The sequence below is a fragment of the Saccopteryx bilineata genome, chromosome 1 (assembly GCF_036850765.1).
Source record: "Saccopteryx bilineata isolate mSacBil1 chromosome 1, mSacBil1_pri_phased_curated, whole genome shotgun sequence".
Taxonomy (NCBI): Eukaryota; Metazoa; Chordata; class Mammalia; order Chiroptera; family Emballonuridae; genus Saccopteryx; species Saccopteryx bilineata.
The window spans coordinates 216,664,943-216,679,085 of record NC_089490.1 but is presented as its reverse complement, the minus strand read 5'-3'; the positions used below and the strand labels follow the sequence as shown (position 1 = coordinate 216,679,085).

The following is a 14,143-nucleotide window of genomic DNA, read 5'->3' as shown; positions in this document are numbered from 1 at the left end:
AGCTAAATACAGTCCGTACACCTCTTCTAGGCTCCAGGGATGTAGGCTGGGGCTCCGGTCTTGGGGCCGAGGATCTACAACTCTCTGGGCAACCCTCCCTGCCGTGAGAATCTCTCTGGGCCGCTGCTCATTCCTGGGAGCAGGGCAGCCCTTTCCGCATCTCCGCCTTTCCTACCAGTCTCAGTGTGGCTTCTGTGGTGGTCCTTGGCTATAAAATCCTCTTAGTTTAGTCCAAAGTTGGTCTTACAAGATGACTGTTCTCAAAATTAAGTTGTAACCCACTTTGGTTCTGGGGGGTAGGAGTTGGAACGGCTGCATACTCCATGGCCATCTTGTCGCCCCCCCCCCTCATGTTTGGGGATTTTTATATGTTTTCTACAATAAGCATGAATTACTCCATTTTTTAAAAAGTAAATGTCTATGTGGAGAATGGACTGTTACCATATTTCCCCATGTATAAGATCCCCCGATGTATAAGATACACCTTAATTTTGGGGCCTGAAATTTGGAAAATATTGTATTATGTAAAAGTATTGAACTCAAGTTTTGTTCATCATAAAATTCATACAACTCCTTATCAGTGTCAAAACTCCCATCCATTAGCTTGTCCTCATCTGTGTCTGATGACGAATCACTGTCTTCAACAATGAGTGCAAAAACAAGTGTGAAAATGCAGGAAATGCAAGTAAAAAAAAAAACCTACAACCGCTATATAAAACACACCCAGTTTTTAGACCCCAAGTTTTTCGAAAAAGGGGTATGTCTTATACATGGGGAAGTACGGTATCTGTTGGAGCTACTGCAGAAGTTCAATATAAACCTCAAAGATTCCTTAAAAAAAACAACAACAAAGGTCTTGACATACCCCAGTGACTGTAATGTATTATATAGGTTGCATTCAAATTGGTAATTTAATAAGTGATGCTAAGATAACCAGCTATTTGGAAAACGAATAATTAGAAATTCTCTGTATCTTATGCTGGAATAGATTCAGATGACTTAAAAATGAGCAAAGGATATAAGCAATTTATAAATGGCTAATAAACCAAAAGTTTAATCTTATTAATACTATTCTCAGAGTGAGAAAAATAAAGAGAATGCCAGTACTTTGATAGAAGGAAGTAGACCTTCTCGGACATTGCCAGTGGGAATGGAGTTATCACTACCTGGGAGGGAAATGGAGCAACATATATGAAAAAAGATCTTAAAACTGTTTTTAAAATCCATTGCCTCAGAAGTGATATTTGTTAGAATTTAATTTAATTGTCTAATTGGGTAAATTGGCAAAAATATAAGTCAAGGATACTTATACTTAAATTAAGGAGAAAAGAAAGGGCATCTCAATTATCCAATGATTGAAATATGATTAAGTTTCATGCAGTAGAGTACTGAGCAGCCACTTAAAATTATATAGGTAATTTATTTATTGAAACCAAAATTAATTCCACAAAGAAGAGGGATTTTGGAATAGAATAAGGCATTGTATATGCAATGCTTAGCACTGTGCTTAGCATATGGTAAGGTCTTACATGTTAGCTTTTTTACAAGGTAGAAGCAGGTTTTAAATTAATATATAAATACTTCCAAAATGTCTTTATTGTGTCACTATCCTTCAGCAATTACCAACAACCGTTAGTGTTTCTTCATTCCTGTCAGACTAAATAAAGCCCAGCTCTTGGGACCAGGACTTTCTCAGTCTGACTACTCACCTCCCAACCTCACTTTGTTTTCCAGCACCAACTCCCACCTCTAGCCAGGGTTGTCTGCTCACTGCCCCTCAGCGTGTTCTTGCCTTTGTACTTTTGTGTACTTCCCTCGTTCTAGCTGATGTATCCATTCCCTCTCTGTAGCCCAGTCTAAACCTACCTATCCTTTTCAGCCCTGCCTGTGCCTTGTGAAATGAAACATGCCAACTTCAGTGGCTGCTCCCTACTCTAGGTTCCTTTGATATGTCATGTCCTGATTCCTGTTGTTAAGACCGACACACATGAGAATTTAGCTAAATTGCTCACATAGTTCCTTGAGTGTAATTTGATGCTCATTTATGACTACTGAGTTAGAGCATATACATTTTTAAATAATTCATTTTCCATTTCTTAAAAAATATTTTATTTATTTTACAGAGAGGGGGAAGTGAGAAGTATCAGCTTATAGTTGTTCATTGGTTGCTTGTTGTATGTGCCTTGACCGGGTAAGCCCAGGGGTTTGAACCAGCAACCTCAGCATGTCCAGGGTGACACTTTATGCACTGAGCTATCACAGGCCAGGCTAAATAATATATTGAGGCAGAATTTACATAACATAAAATTAATCATTTTTAAGTGAACAATTTAGTGGCATTTAGTACATTCACAGTATTGTGCAGTCACCCCCAAAAATTCACTTCACTCCAAAGTTAACCCCCTTCTGCATTAAGCTGTTTTTCCCTATTTCCTCCTTCAACCAGCAGTGTGCATTCTGTTTCTATGGATTTACCTGTTCTGGACATTTCATATTAGTGGAATCATACAGTATGTGACCTTTTGTCTCTGACTTCTTTCACTTAATTTTTGTTAGGTGGTTCTCCTATGTTGTAATACGTATCAGTATCTCATTCTTGTTTTGAAAGACTGAATAATACCCCAGTGTGTGTATACTTCAGTTTGTATATGTGTTGGTGGACTTTGGGGCTGTTTCCTCCTTTTGGCTATTGTGAATAGTGCTGCTGTGAACATGTGTGCACATGTTCTTGAGTTCCTGTTTTCAGTTCTCTTGAGTATATACCTAGGAGTGGAGTGATGGAATCATACACTAATTCTATGTTTAACTTTCTCAGGAACTACCACAGTTTGCCACAGTAGCCATAACATTTTCCATCCCCATCAGCTATGCACAAGGCTTCTAATTTCTCTAATCCTTGCCAACACTTGAGATTTTTTTCATTTCCAAATGAATTATAGCCATCCTAGTGGGTGTGATGTGGTACCTCATGGTTTAATTTGCATTCCTTGACCAATAATGATGTGTAGAGTATCTTTTCATGAATGCAACAGCCATTTTTATATATTCTTTGGAAAATTGCCTATTCAGGACCTTTGACCGTCTTTTTTAATTGGGTTGTCTTTCTTGTTGAATTTTAGGAGTTATTTGTATTTGTGGTACTAGATCTTTAGTGTGTATCTTTTAACATTAGATCTTCCTGGCCTGATTTGGTAAATGCTGCAGATAGGAGAGAGCTAATGGAAGGCTCTTAGCATCTGTATTGATTCCATGTGCACAATGAGATTAGTGTTGGACTAGTACTGTTTTTGCCCTCTTGTTCCAATGTAGCTAAACCTCATTTCAGCATCTGAAAAGTCTAGCTGGCTTTGATCATTTCCAGAATGGTTGTGAGGGCAGTCACGAGTGGGTGTGCACAATACTTGGGAACTGTAAAACATTAACACAGTTATGAAGGTGGAATACACATTCGTCCTTATTTTGGTTTTGAGAATTCTTTTTTTTTTTTTTTTTTTTTTTACAGAGGCAGAGATAGACAGGGACAGACAGACAGGAACGGAGAGAGATGAGAAGCATCAATCATCAGTTTCTCATTGCGCGTTGCGACTTCTTAGTTGTTCATTGATTGCTTTCTCACATGTGCCTTGACCGTGGGCCTTCAGCAGACCGAGTAACCCCCTGCTAGAGCCAGTGACCGTGGGTCCAAGCTGGTGAGCTCTTTGCTCAAGCCAGATGAGCCCACGCTCAAGCTGGCGACCTTGGGGTCTCGAACCTGGGTCCTTTCATATCCCAGTCCGACGCTCCATCCACTGCGCCACCACCTGGTCAGGCGGTTTTGAGGATTCTAACATTCCAATTCATAGTTTAGCACCTAAGAGCCATCAATTCAAGGTGAGGAGAATAACAAGGAACGTTTGCTTTTCAGAGTCATCCTTCCTGAACTTCCACGACTCAGACTGCGAGTCCAGAGGATCACCACACTGCGACTCCCTGCTTTCCCTCAACACCGAAAAGATCCTGGTACGCATCTTCTACCCATGACTTCTGTTTTTGTGATACAGTCCCATAGGTGGAGGTCTCCTCTGTTTATCAACTAGAAGTTGAGATAAGTGGTTTTATGTGTATAAGATGAAGGTAGTTCGTCTGATACTTGGTCACATTGACTTATTATGACTTATGAATTGGATGGTTGATTCTGTGTGTGCTGACCAGGAATCAAACTCTGGACCTAGGACATTTCACTGTCAAGGAATAAATGAGGCTTATTTCTAGGGGTCTTATGTACTTGAAAGTATATTGATTGTAGTATGATCTTATTTTACCAGTCTTTGGCTGTCTTTTTTTTTTTTTTTTTTTTTTTTTTTTTTTTTTTTTTTAGTGAGAAGAGAGGAGGCAGAGACAGACTCCTGCATGTGCCCTGACCATGATCCACCTGGCAAGCCCACTAGTGGGTGATGTTCTGCCCATCTAGGACCCTTGCTCTGTTGCAACTGGAGCCATTTTTTAGTGCCTGAGGCAGAGGCCATGGAGTCATCCTCAGTGCCCAGGGCCAACTTGCTCCAATTGAGAAATGGCTGCAGGAAAGGAAGAGAGAGATAGAGAGAGAAAAGTGAGAGGAGGGGTGGAGAAGCAGATGGGTGCTTCTGTGTGCGCTGACCAAGAATCAAACCTGGGACAGCCACACACCCGTCCAACACTCTACCACTGAGCCAACCGGACAGGGCCTTTTTTTTTTTTTTGGTACCAATGAAACTGTATAGGAGACCTCTCTAGTCCAGATGAGGGCCCTGCCAGGCATCGTCTGTGTCCATCTGTCCCCATTAGCATGTGTGTTCTTCCGGCCTCACTGCCTCCAGGTGGAGGCTCTGCCTGCTGTTCACACTTAATTCTATGGAGCTCAGTTATTCTTTCAGTGCCCAAGGTTAACATATTTTTTTTTCTCCAGGCTTTTTCCTTCAACAGCTGCATAGATATTGTTTTCTTCTTTTGTTTAAAGTTTCACTTTAGGATACACTTTTTCAAGCAAAGCTTTGCCTTTTCCTGTAATAACTACTGAAAATAGAAGTTGCAAACTAAGGAAGGGAGTTTGCAACTAGAAGTTACAAACAAGAGATCAACTGATTTTGTCTCATTGTATAGGGGTCAAATTGATATGGAAAATCTTTTGAATTAGGCTTGTCCAAGACCAGACTGGGCTATCTTATAAAGTAGTGAGTTGGCCATTGCTACAGTTAGTAGCAGTTGGATAATCCCTACCTTGGGTAGGCGATTAGATTCTTAGAGTTATGAGGGAGCTTATGACTGATAGTAATTCAGATATTTGCTACTGGTTGCATTTCCAGTTTAAGATGGCACTGGTTAGTAACCTATGAGAGAAAGCCCACCAATCTTGGCCTTGCACTTTTCCTAGGTTAAAAATATGGGAGTTAGATTATTTATTCTTTATTCTCTTGTTCTTTTTGATCAAGAACTGAATTTGTCCCAACTGTACTACCCCTGCCTACTTCTGTTACTGGTTTTATTTTTAATGTAGTAAAAAAAAGTTTTAAATCAGAAATCCTCTTCAGTATACTCTTGATGTTGCTTGTTAAGTGATTTCTTCTTTTCACGGGATTTCATTTGTGTTCTTTTCCCATATATTTGCACCAAGCCTTGACAAATGATAGATTCTCACTGAATGCTGATGAAATTAATGACTTTTCAAGTATTAAAAGAATTATCCATAGCCTCCTTTTCTTGGCTCTAAGCAGTTTATTAAGCAGAAACAGCTTTTGCATCTGTATGCTTGTCCTTAGTCATCCGACAAAAAAGGAGGATTTGTGTCTGGTCACACATGGCTGTATGTGATTCACTCATGTGTTAAATGTGCTGCTTCTTATTTTAATTTTTTTTTAATTAAGTGAGAGATGAGGAGGCAGAGAGGCAGAGAGACAGATTCCTGCATACTCCATGACCAACGTCCACACAGCAAGCCCCCTACAGGGTGATGCTTTGCCCATCTGGGACTGCTGTTCCGTTGCTCGGCAACTGAGCTATTTCAGAGCCTGAGGCGAGGCTGTGGAGTCATCCTTAGGACCCAGGGCCAACTTGCTCGAACCATTTAAGCCATGGCTGCAGTAAGAGAAGAGAGAGAGAAGGGGAAATGGGAAGGGTGTAAAAGCAGACATTCACTTCTTTTGTGTACCCTGACTGGAAATCAAACCCAGGACTTCCACACACCGGGCTGACACTCTACCAATTAGCCAACCGGCCAGGACCTGACGTGCTGCTTAAGAAACCTTCCCTGAATCCCATGTGCGGAAGCTCCCAGCCTAAAAGAAAAACAAGAAAGGGCTGGTTTAGCTTCTCACTAGTCATCAAGGTTTTACTGGAGGAAATAAAGTGTGAAATATTCCCCTACTGGTAGAATTCTCAGATGTTTCATTCCGTCTGGGTAACGTTAGAACTGTGACTCCTAAGCTGCGATGCTCTCTAACCTCTATCTTTGTACTTGTGTTTTAACCAGAGGTAGCTTTAATTTTTCAAATATAGGTTTTTATTATGTTTTCTCTTCATGTGTGTGATAAACTAAAATGTATGTTTGTCTTTTTTATTTCAGAGCCAAGCCAAGTCTATTGCAGAACAGAAGAGATTCCCGTTTGCTACTGATAATGAGAGCACCAATGAAGAGTTAGGTGAGATTTGAGTCAGGGGCTTTTCCTGTGGTATGTACCTCGAATTTGTGATTCAGTGCAAAGCACGTGGGCAGGGTGGTGAGGCAGAAGGAGCATAGAGCCTGACAGAACCGGGCTGTGCCAGTGTGAGTGGTTTGATGTTGTGTGGGTCCATGGATCATGTCATAAAAGGTCTGGATGGGCTGACCGGGAAGGGCTGTTCCAGCTCTGTGTTTCTATAGAAATTAATAATTAAACTAATGATTATGATAATGAGTTCTTACGAGTAGCAATTTATCAAACAGTTATTTGTGTGAACTATATAAAATTAAAAGCAGACGAGAGTCATACGTATGTTCATCTTCTGTGTAATAAAATAGGTGTAGGCTAATTTTACTCATGAGAATGGTCAGTCACTGTTGGTTCTAAGAATGTGAGTATAGAAAAGTTGAGTTTAAGCCCTGGCTGATTGGCTCAGTGGTAGAGCGTCGGCCTGGCGTGTGGGAGTCCCAGGTTCGATTCCTGGCCAGGGCATACAGGAGAAGCACCCATCTGCTTCTCCACCCCTCCCCCTCTCCTTCCTCTCTGTCTCTCTCTTCCCCTCCCTCAGCCAAGGCTCCATTGGAGCAAAGTTGGCCCGGGCGCTGAGGATGGCTCTGTGGCCTCTGCCTCAGGCGCTAGAATGGCTCTGATTGTGGCGGAGCGACCCCAGATGGGCAGAGCATCGCCCCCTGGTGGGCGTGCCGGGTGGATCCCAGTAGGGTGCATGCGGGAGTCTGTCTGACTGCCTCCCCGTTTCCAACTACAGAAAAATACAAAAAAAAGAAAAAAAAAGAAAAGTTGAGTTTATTCAGATCTGCAAGTGGGATGTGCAGTTTAGCTTGTTTGTGGCATGTTTTAAAACAGGCTGATTTTACCTGTGTCTGATATGCTTTTAGGGTGTCTTCTCACCCCTGGTCAGCTCAGATTTGAAGGAGTGGAAACAGAATTGGATGTGGGACTGAACAGGGCAACTGGACATACTTCTTGTGAACATGTGCTCACTCTAAACACCTACGGAAAAACTTTTCTAATTTACACATGATCATTTTATTCTTTCTGCAGCCACACGCATTTTCTATGACTGAGCGCCCCTGTATTGGCTCTTTCCCTCTGTTACCGCAGAAAATTGACAGTTGACTACTTTGAGAGTATTAATCAATTTTTGATGATATTCTTTGAGTAGGCTTTGACAATTAATTACCCTTTAAGACATCAGATTTGGACTTTTCTGAAGTCCTTTGATTCTGTTAAGCCTTGTATTCATTTATTCGATAATAAATAATGCCCTACTATGTGTTAGGCCTGTTGTGTGTGCTAAGAATAATCTTGGTAGACCCTGGAGTGGTCTTACCAAGGTTTTGAGCTTACCAAGGATGTTTTGTAGCACAGTAGTTTTTCCTTGGAAAAATGATGTCTATCAGCATATTGCCAGGACATGTGGAGTTGCTGGTTAGTGACGATCTTTATGAGAATTCCCAGTAGCTCAGTTTTTGCTTTATGTCTTTAGACTCCGTAAGAAAATTTAGGTCCTAATAGTTACTTATATTTGTGTAAGGTTTTAATAATTTTTGTTTTTTTCCCAAAGAAATGTTCACTTTTAGCCTGACCAGGCGGTGGTGCAGTGGATAGAGCATCGGACCAGGATGCAAGGTCACCAGCTTGAGCGCGGGCTCATCTGGTTTGAGCAAAGCTCACCAGCTTGGACCCAGGGTCGCTGGCTCGAGCAAGGGGTTACTCGGTCTGCTGTAGCACCACGGTCAAGGCACATATGAGAAAGCAATCAATGAACAACTAAAGTGTCACAACGAAAAATGGATGATTAATGCTTCTCATCTCTCTTTGTTCCTGTCTGTCTGTCTGTCCCTATCTGTCCCTCTCTCTGTCTCTCTATCTCTTAAAAAAAAAAGTTCACTTAATTTTTTTAAAGTTTTTTTAATTGATTTTAGAGATCATAGAGGAAGGAGAGGAGAAAGAAAGAAGCATTTATTTGTTGTTTCACTTGGTTGTACATTCATTCATTGGCCGCATCCCGCAAAATTTGTACTTTTACGTGGAGAGATCTGAGAGCTGCAATTGGTTTTATTTGAGTGGAATTCAGCACCTAGACATGGACAACTTGAATGTGCCACTCAGTACAATATTTACTTCCTGAAATTGTACTTGTTTCTATGGGTCACTTACTCATTGTTCACTCAGCAGATATTCACTGATCATTGGAAGATAGGTAGGAAATTCTAAAAATTTAGATCTGAAAGGAATCTAAGAAAATTTTCTTCAGTCTTGTTAAGCAAACCCTAGTGAGTAATGACAAGTGATTGAGGTCCCCTGATCACATGGCCACCGAGAGGTAGAGCCAGCATCTGAGCCCACTTCCTGGCTTTCCAATATGTCATCATCTTCCGGCATTCAGAAGGTACAAGTTTATGTTTCAGTTTCTGTTCACATAATCATCAAAGAATTCAAACCGTTTTGCAGTCCAGACCAGTACCGCCTTGATGAATTCCCGGGAGCATGTTGGTTTGGAGCCTGGTTTCTTTGTCTCACTCACTGCACCTTGTCTTTGGACAGTTTATGCTTGTCTGCAGGTGGGGATAATACTAGTACCTGCCTCACTGCAGTTAAGGAGTAGATGAGTTAATACGTGTCAGTGCCCAGGACTGTGCCTTGCATTTATTAAGTGTTCATACATGTAACTATTTTTATTGGTTGTTGTTTTATTTTATTTTTTATTTATTTATTTTTTTTTTCTGAAGCTGGAAACCGGGAGAGACAGTCAGATAGACTCCTGCATGAGCCCGACCGGGATCCACCTGGCACGCCCACCAGGGGCGACGCTCTGCCCCTCCGGGGCATCGCTCTGTTGCGACCAGAGCCACTCCAGCACCTGGGGCAGAGGCCAAGGAGCCATCCCCAGGGCCCGGGCCATCTTTTGCTCCAATGGAGCCTCGGCTGTGGGAGGGGAAGAGAGAGACAGAGAGGAAGAAGAGGGGGAGGGGTGGAGAAGCAGATGGGCGCCTCCCCTGTGTGCCCTGGCCAGGAATCAAACCCGGGACTCCTGCACGCCAGCTGACGCTCCACCACTGAGCCAACTGGCCAGGGCCTATTGGTTGTTGTTTTAACTGCTTACATGACTGGCCCCCACCAAGGAAGTCTTTGGTTATTTTATTATCTGATACAACTATCTGAATAGTACCCATTATAATTCTGAATATGAGTGTGACCTTAATAAGTAGAGCTTTTCAAAGAAATTAGGATTAAAACAGCCTTTTTTTTTTGAAGAATGCCCTCAGAAGCTCCTATATTATAATGATGCTCAATGTTTGAAACTTTACTTTCTCAAATTAGTTATAAAGATAATATAAGTTTCTACATTTAATGTTTCCACTGCATTTAACTGTTTTTCTACTTTTAACTGTCAGCAAATTTAAGCTCTTACTGACAGTAGAAGTGTTAGTTGCCCATGTTCTTGAACACCTGTAAGATCCTAGAACCAGAGAGCTACAATACAGCTGTTTTGTGATCACTGATGGAAGACAATTTGACTTTGGGTGAGGGGTATGCAACATAATCAAATGTCAAAATAATCTGGAGATGTTTTCTCTTAACATATATACCCTGATTTATCGATGTCACTGCACTAAAATTAATAAAAATAAGATTAAAAAAAATTAAAATGAATCTTTATTTGAGTAAAAAAAAAAAAAGAAATGTGATCACTATAGCATTACATTGAATGAGGAATCTTTTATTTCAGGTATATTTGGGGATGTATGGTGCCAGGGCAATTATTAGAGATGGAAATGTAATATATAATATTAAAGTTTATTGTTTTTAGGACAGATGAAAAAGTTTAGTTAAAATATTGTCATGTTTTAAGAGGTCACCGTGTCTCTAATTTCAAAATACCACTTACCTGAACAATTTGATCAAAACTATTCACTCATTAGTGTATATTTTGAGTAGTATATATTTTTACTATATTTTGGATAGGAGAGGTAGAAAAAAGGCTACCATTTCATTGCAGTGGTGTAAATTATTTGCAGTTAAGTATTACATTAATATATACTAATTTGAGCTTCTATTTTTTGTTTTCATTAGGTTATTGGTAGTAAATTTAGCACCACCAGGAATCGAGATTTGTGATGCTGTTTGGGTATTTCTCATAACCTTCACAGTAAAATCACATTGCTATATTATAGGGATATCATTTAGGCTTATTGCTAGCTCTTTTGACATGTAGGTAGGAAACATCGTACAGGCTATTTGGTATTTGAAAGTGAACAATGAACTTAGAAAAAGATAATTACTTCTTGTAGACAGATGTTTTATAGATGGCTTTAATAATTTAAATCTAGATAAAACCAGAAGACTGATTAGTAAGTGCTGAGTGGTAGAGGAATTCAATTACCTCTTATTAACTTCTAGGTTTTCTTTAACTGCTTTTAGTCCTTAGAGCTGCCTTTTAAGATTCAGTAAAGAATTTAGTTACTGTTTCTAGTCTGAGATCTTTTATTCTGTCCTTTAATATTTTTGTATTTTGTTTCATAGCTATTGCTTATGTGTTGATTGGCAGTGGTCTCTATGATGAAGCAATAAGACATTTCTCGACAATGCTGCAGGTAATTTTTCTTTTTAATTATGTAATTTTAAGCTTATAGTCATAAAAATATGGACTGATATGCAGTTTAAGTGCTATAATAAACCATCTATTTTAAGATCATATATGAAAATCAAGGAAACCAGCACTGACTGTGAGCACTTTCTTGGCACAGGCCCTGTGCCCTCCCTCATTTAGTCTTCACAGTATTGCTTTCAGTGAGGAAAACAAGCTCTAAGGAGGTCGGGCAATCTGCTTACAGTCTCCCCACCGCCAGGTGGCAGAGTGGGCTTCAGATGCAAGTTTAAAAAGACAGTCATTAGCTTCAGTCTGTCTACTTTCCTCTCTACCATGATATATCCCATGAGTTGTAGGCACTATAATTCTTGGAGCTCCAGATGTTTACTTGTCAGGAGGGAATTGTTCTCCGTGGTTAAGTTCCAGTCACAGATTTGTTTCTCACTTTAAATACAAGACTCTTAAGTAGAAGCATTGGGCCTTTGGTGATTGATAGCTGCATTCACATCTAGTTAAAGTAAAATGCTAAACTACACTTTTATAAGAGTTGCTAAGGGCCCTTCATGGAGCCTGACATTATTGGCTTTAAATGTCCTATCATTTTAAAACTATTTTTGTAGCTACTTGACCATTATCAATTGATGATCTGTCTATCCAGTAGAAAACAGTGCAGAAAACATGGATGTTAGAGTTAGAGATACCCAGGTTCTAATCCAGTAAGCAGCTTGCTAACAAGTTAATTTAACCTCCTGGATAATGGGGATAATAATAACTACCTTCAAAAATATTCTTGTTAGGTTTAAATAAAATATCCTGTATAGTACTTAGAACCCAGTGCCTGGCACGTAGTAAGAGCTCAGTAAATTTTAGCTTCTCAAAGCACCGTTCTGGCTTATTTATCTGTGCTAATACAGTAATTTTTGAAATTTTTGCTGTGCTTTTGTTTTCCTTTTTTTAAACATAGATTTAGTTATGTTAATAATTCTATCTTTGCTCTCAAAAAAAGTCTATGAGATATTTTTTAGTTATTACTTTAAAGCCCTCAAGGGGCCATGTATTTGTGTGGTCATATGGAATACTATTCTTCAGTGGTGTTTAAAGTACAAAGGGTAGAGTATAAATAGTTTTAAAATCACCTTTCTGTTTAACATAGCAATATTCATAAAAAGGTAAGCAAACACTTTTACACAGTTAACACTTGTTGCTGGTTTGAAAAAGAGGTTCTGATACATTTATAGGAGCAGATTTGAACTAACTTATGGTGACCAACAGCAGAAAACAGTATGAGCTTGCAGATGTATTATCAACTCATTCAACTTTTGGAAAATGTTATCACTGTAGTTGAAGGCAATATAGCAAACGATGTTAAATAAAAAACTTTTAAATCATAAAATATTTCCAATTTTGCCCCTCTACCATTCAAGTTTTTTATTCATGACTTTTTCAAAGTATGCATTTGTGTTTTATAATCTGATCATGTGTTTTCACTTAGTTTTCTTTAGTTGTGTTTTCACTTAGTTAAGTAAAATGTTTTTTCATTGTTTCTCTACAATCTTATGCTTTTAATGACTCTATAACATGCCTTTGTATTTGTCTGTTGATTGTTACAAAACATATTTCTCTTCTGTGTTCAGAAAGTAAGTTTTTCTTTGTGCTGAGAAAAGATATTAATATATTAAATTTAATAGAGAATATTTGTCAATCTGTGATACAGTGGATTGTTTCACCGGGGAAATTTTTCTTGGTGAATGTGTGGGATTGGTTTTCTGGTGATTCAGGCAATTGATGGGGCAGGAGTGGGGCTGAGGAGCAGTGATATGTTCAGACACTGCCCACAGCCATCTATAACATTGTTATATGGAGTGCGAGTGCCTTGGGCTCTCTTGCTGGTGCTTCTCTTGGTGATTTCTCTCTTACTGTTTGTCTGGTGCCTCCCAGCTTTTTCACATCATGCCATGTGTGGAAAACCACATTTGCATGGCACACTACATCAAACCGGATCAAATTTAAATTTCATATAGGGCTTAGTGACATTTGTCACATTGTCTTTATAGTATAAGACCATGACAAAGATTTGATATTGAATGCTAAAAATCTTTTTACCATCCCAATAAGAAACTTGTTCCTGCTATTCTGGACAGAACTTTTCCATATTAGGCTTTCTGTTTGAAAGTAAGAGTTTTTGGTTGATTTCTTCAAATTCTTGATAGTCAGTTTCATCAAGAAACTGTACAAGTAGGTGGTAGCAATTGTTAATAGCAATTGCTCCAAAATTCCTCTTCTCAGTGAATCAGAGTTTATATAATTTAGTCTCTTTAAATAGTATCTTAAAAGTATAATTGTTCTTTGAATCTAACTGCTCTTTCTTTTCTTTTATTGGTACATGCAGGGGCACTATATCTTGCAGTAATGAGACTGGTTTTTATCCCAACAATACCTTTGTGTATTCAGTACTCAGAGCAGTCGTGAAGTGTTTCTTCCAGTGTGTGCGGTGCCTTTCACTGTCCAAGTTAGGGGTGAACTATGTGTCCCTGGAGAGTTGGATAATCATTGTCATCATGTGCTGTACCTGTTCCTCACAAGACCTTCCACATTTGCAAACACTCTGATTTTTAACACATTAAAAGTCCTATAACAGATCTGCAGAAATAACTGTCACACACATACCTTTTGGATTTACTGAGTTCATTGACTCTTAACAGAGTTTGTTGTGGACAGCCCATGAGCTCCAGTATGAAGCCTCAGAGCATGGATTCATACTGATTCCAGTGATAGGAAGCTGAGAACCAATGAGGCCCCGGGGACTCGGATTTTATTAGAATCACCATTTTTACATGTCATTAAATGTGAAATT

The 14,143-nt window shown here is 39.4% G+C and overlaps 1 protein-coding gene across 7 annotated transcripts in view; it reads left to right on the top strand.

Moving 5' to 3' along the window:
* Positions 1–14,143, top strand: part of TTC13 (tetratricopeptide repeat domain 13) — a 127,058-nt gene that overhangs the window by 64,516 nt on the left and 48,399 nt on the right. For all 7 annotated transcript variants that reach the window (XM_066235913.1, XM_066235905.1, XM_066235892.1 and 4 more), the window contains exons 2-4: positions 3,905–3,999; positions 6,578–6,653; positions 11,223–11,293. In XM_066235913.1, coding sequence (XP_066092010.1) covers positions 11,285–11,293 — 9 coding nt within the window. In that variant the 5' untranslated portion in view covers positions 3,905–3,999; positions 6,578–6,653; positions 11,223–11,284. The remainder of the gene's footprint in view (positions 1–3,904; positions 4,000–6,577; positions 6,654–11,222; positions 11,294–14,143) is intronic.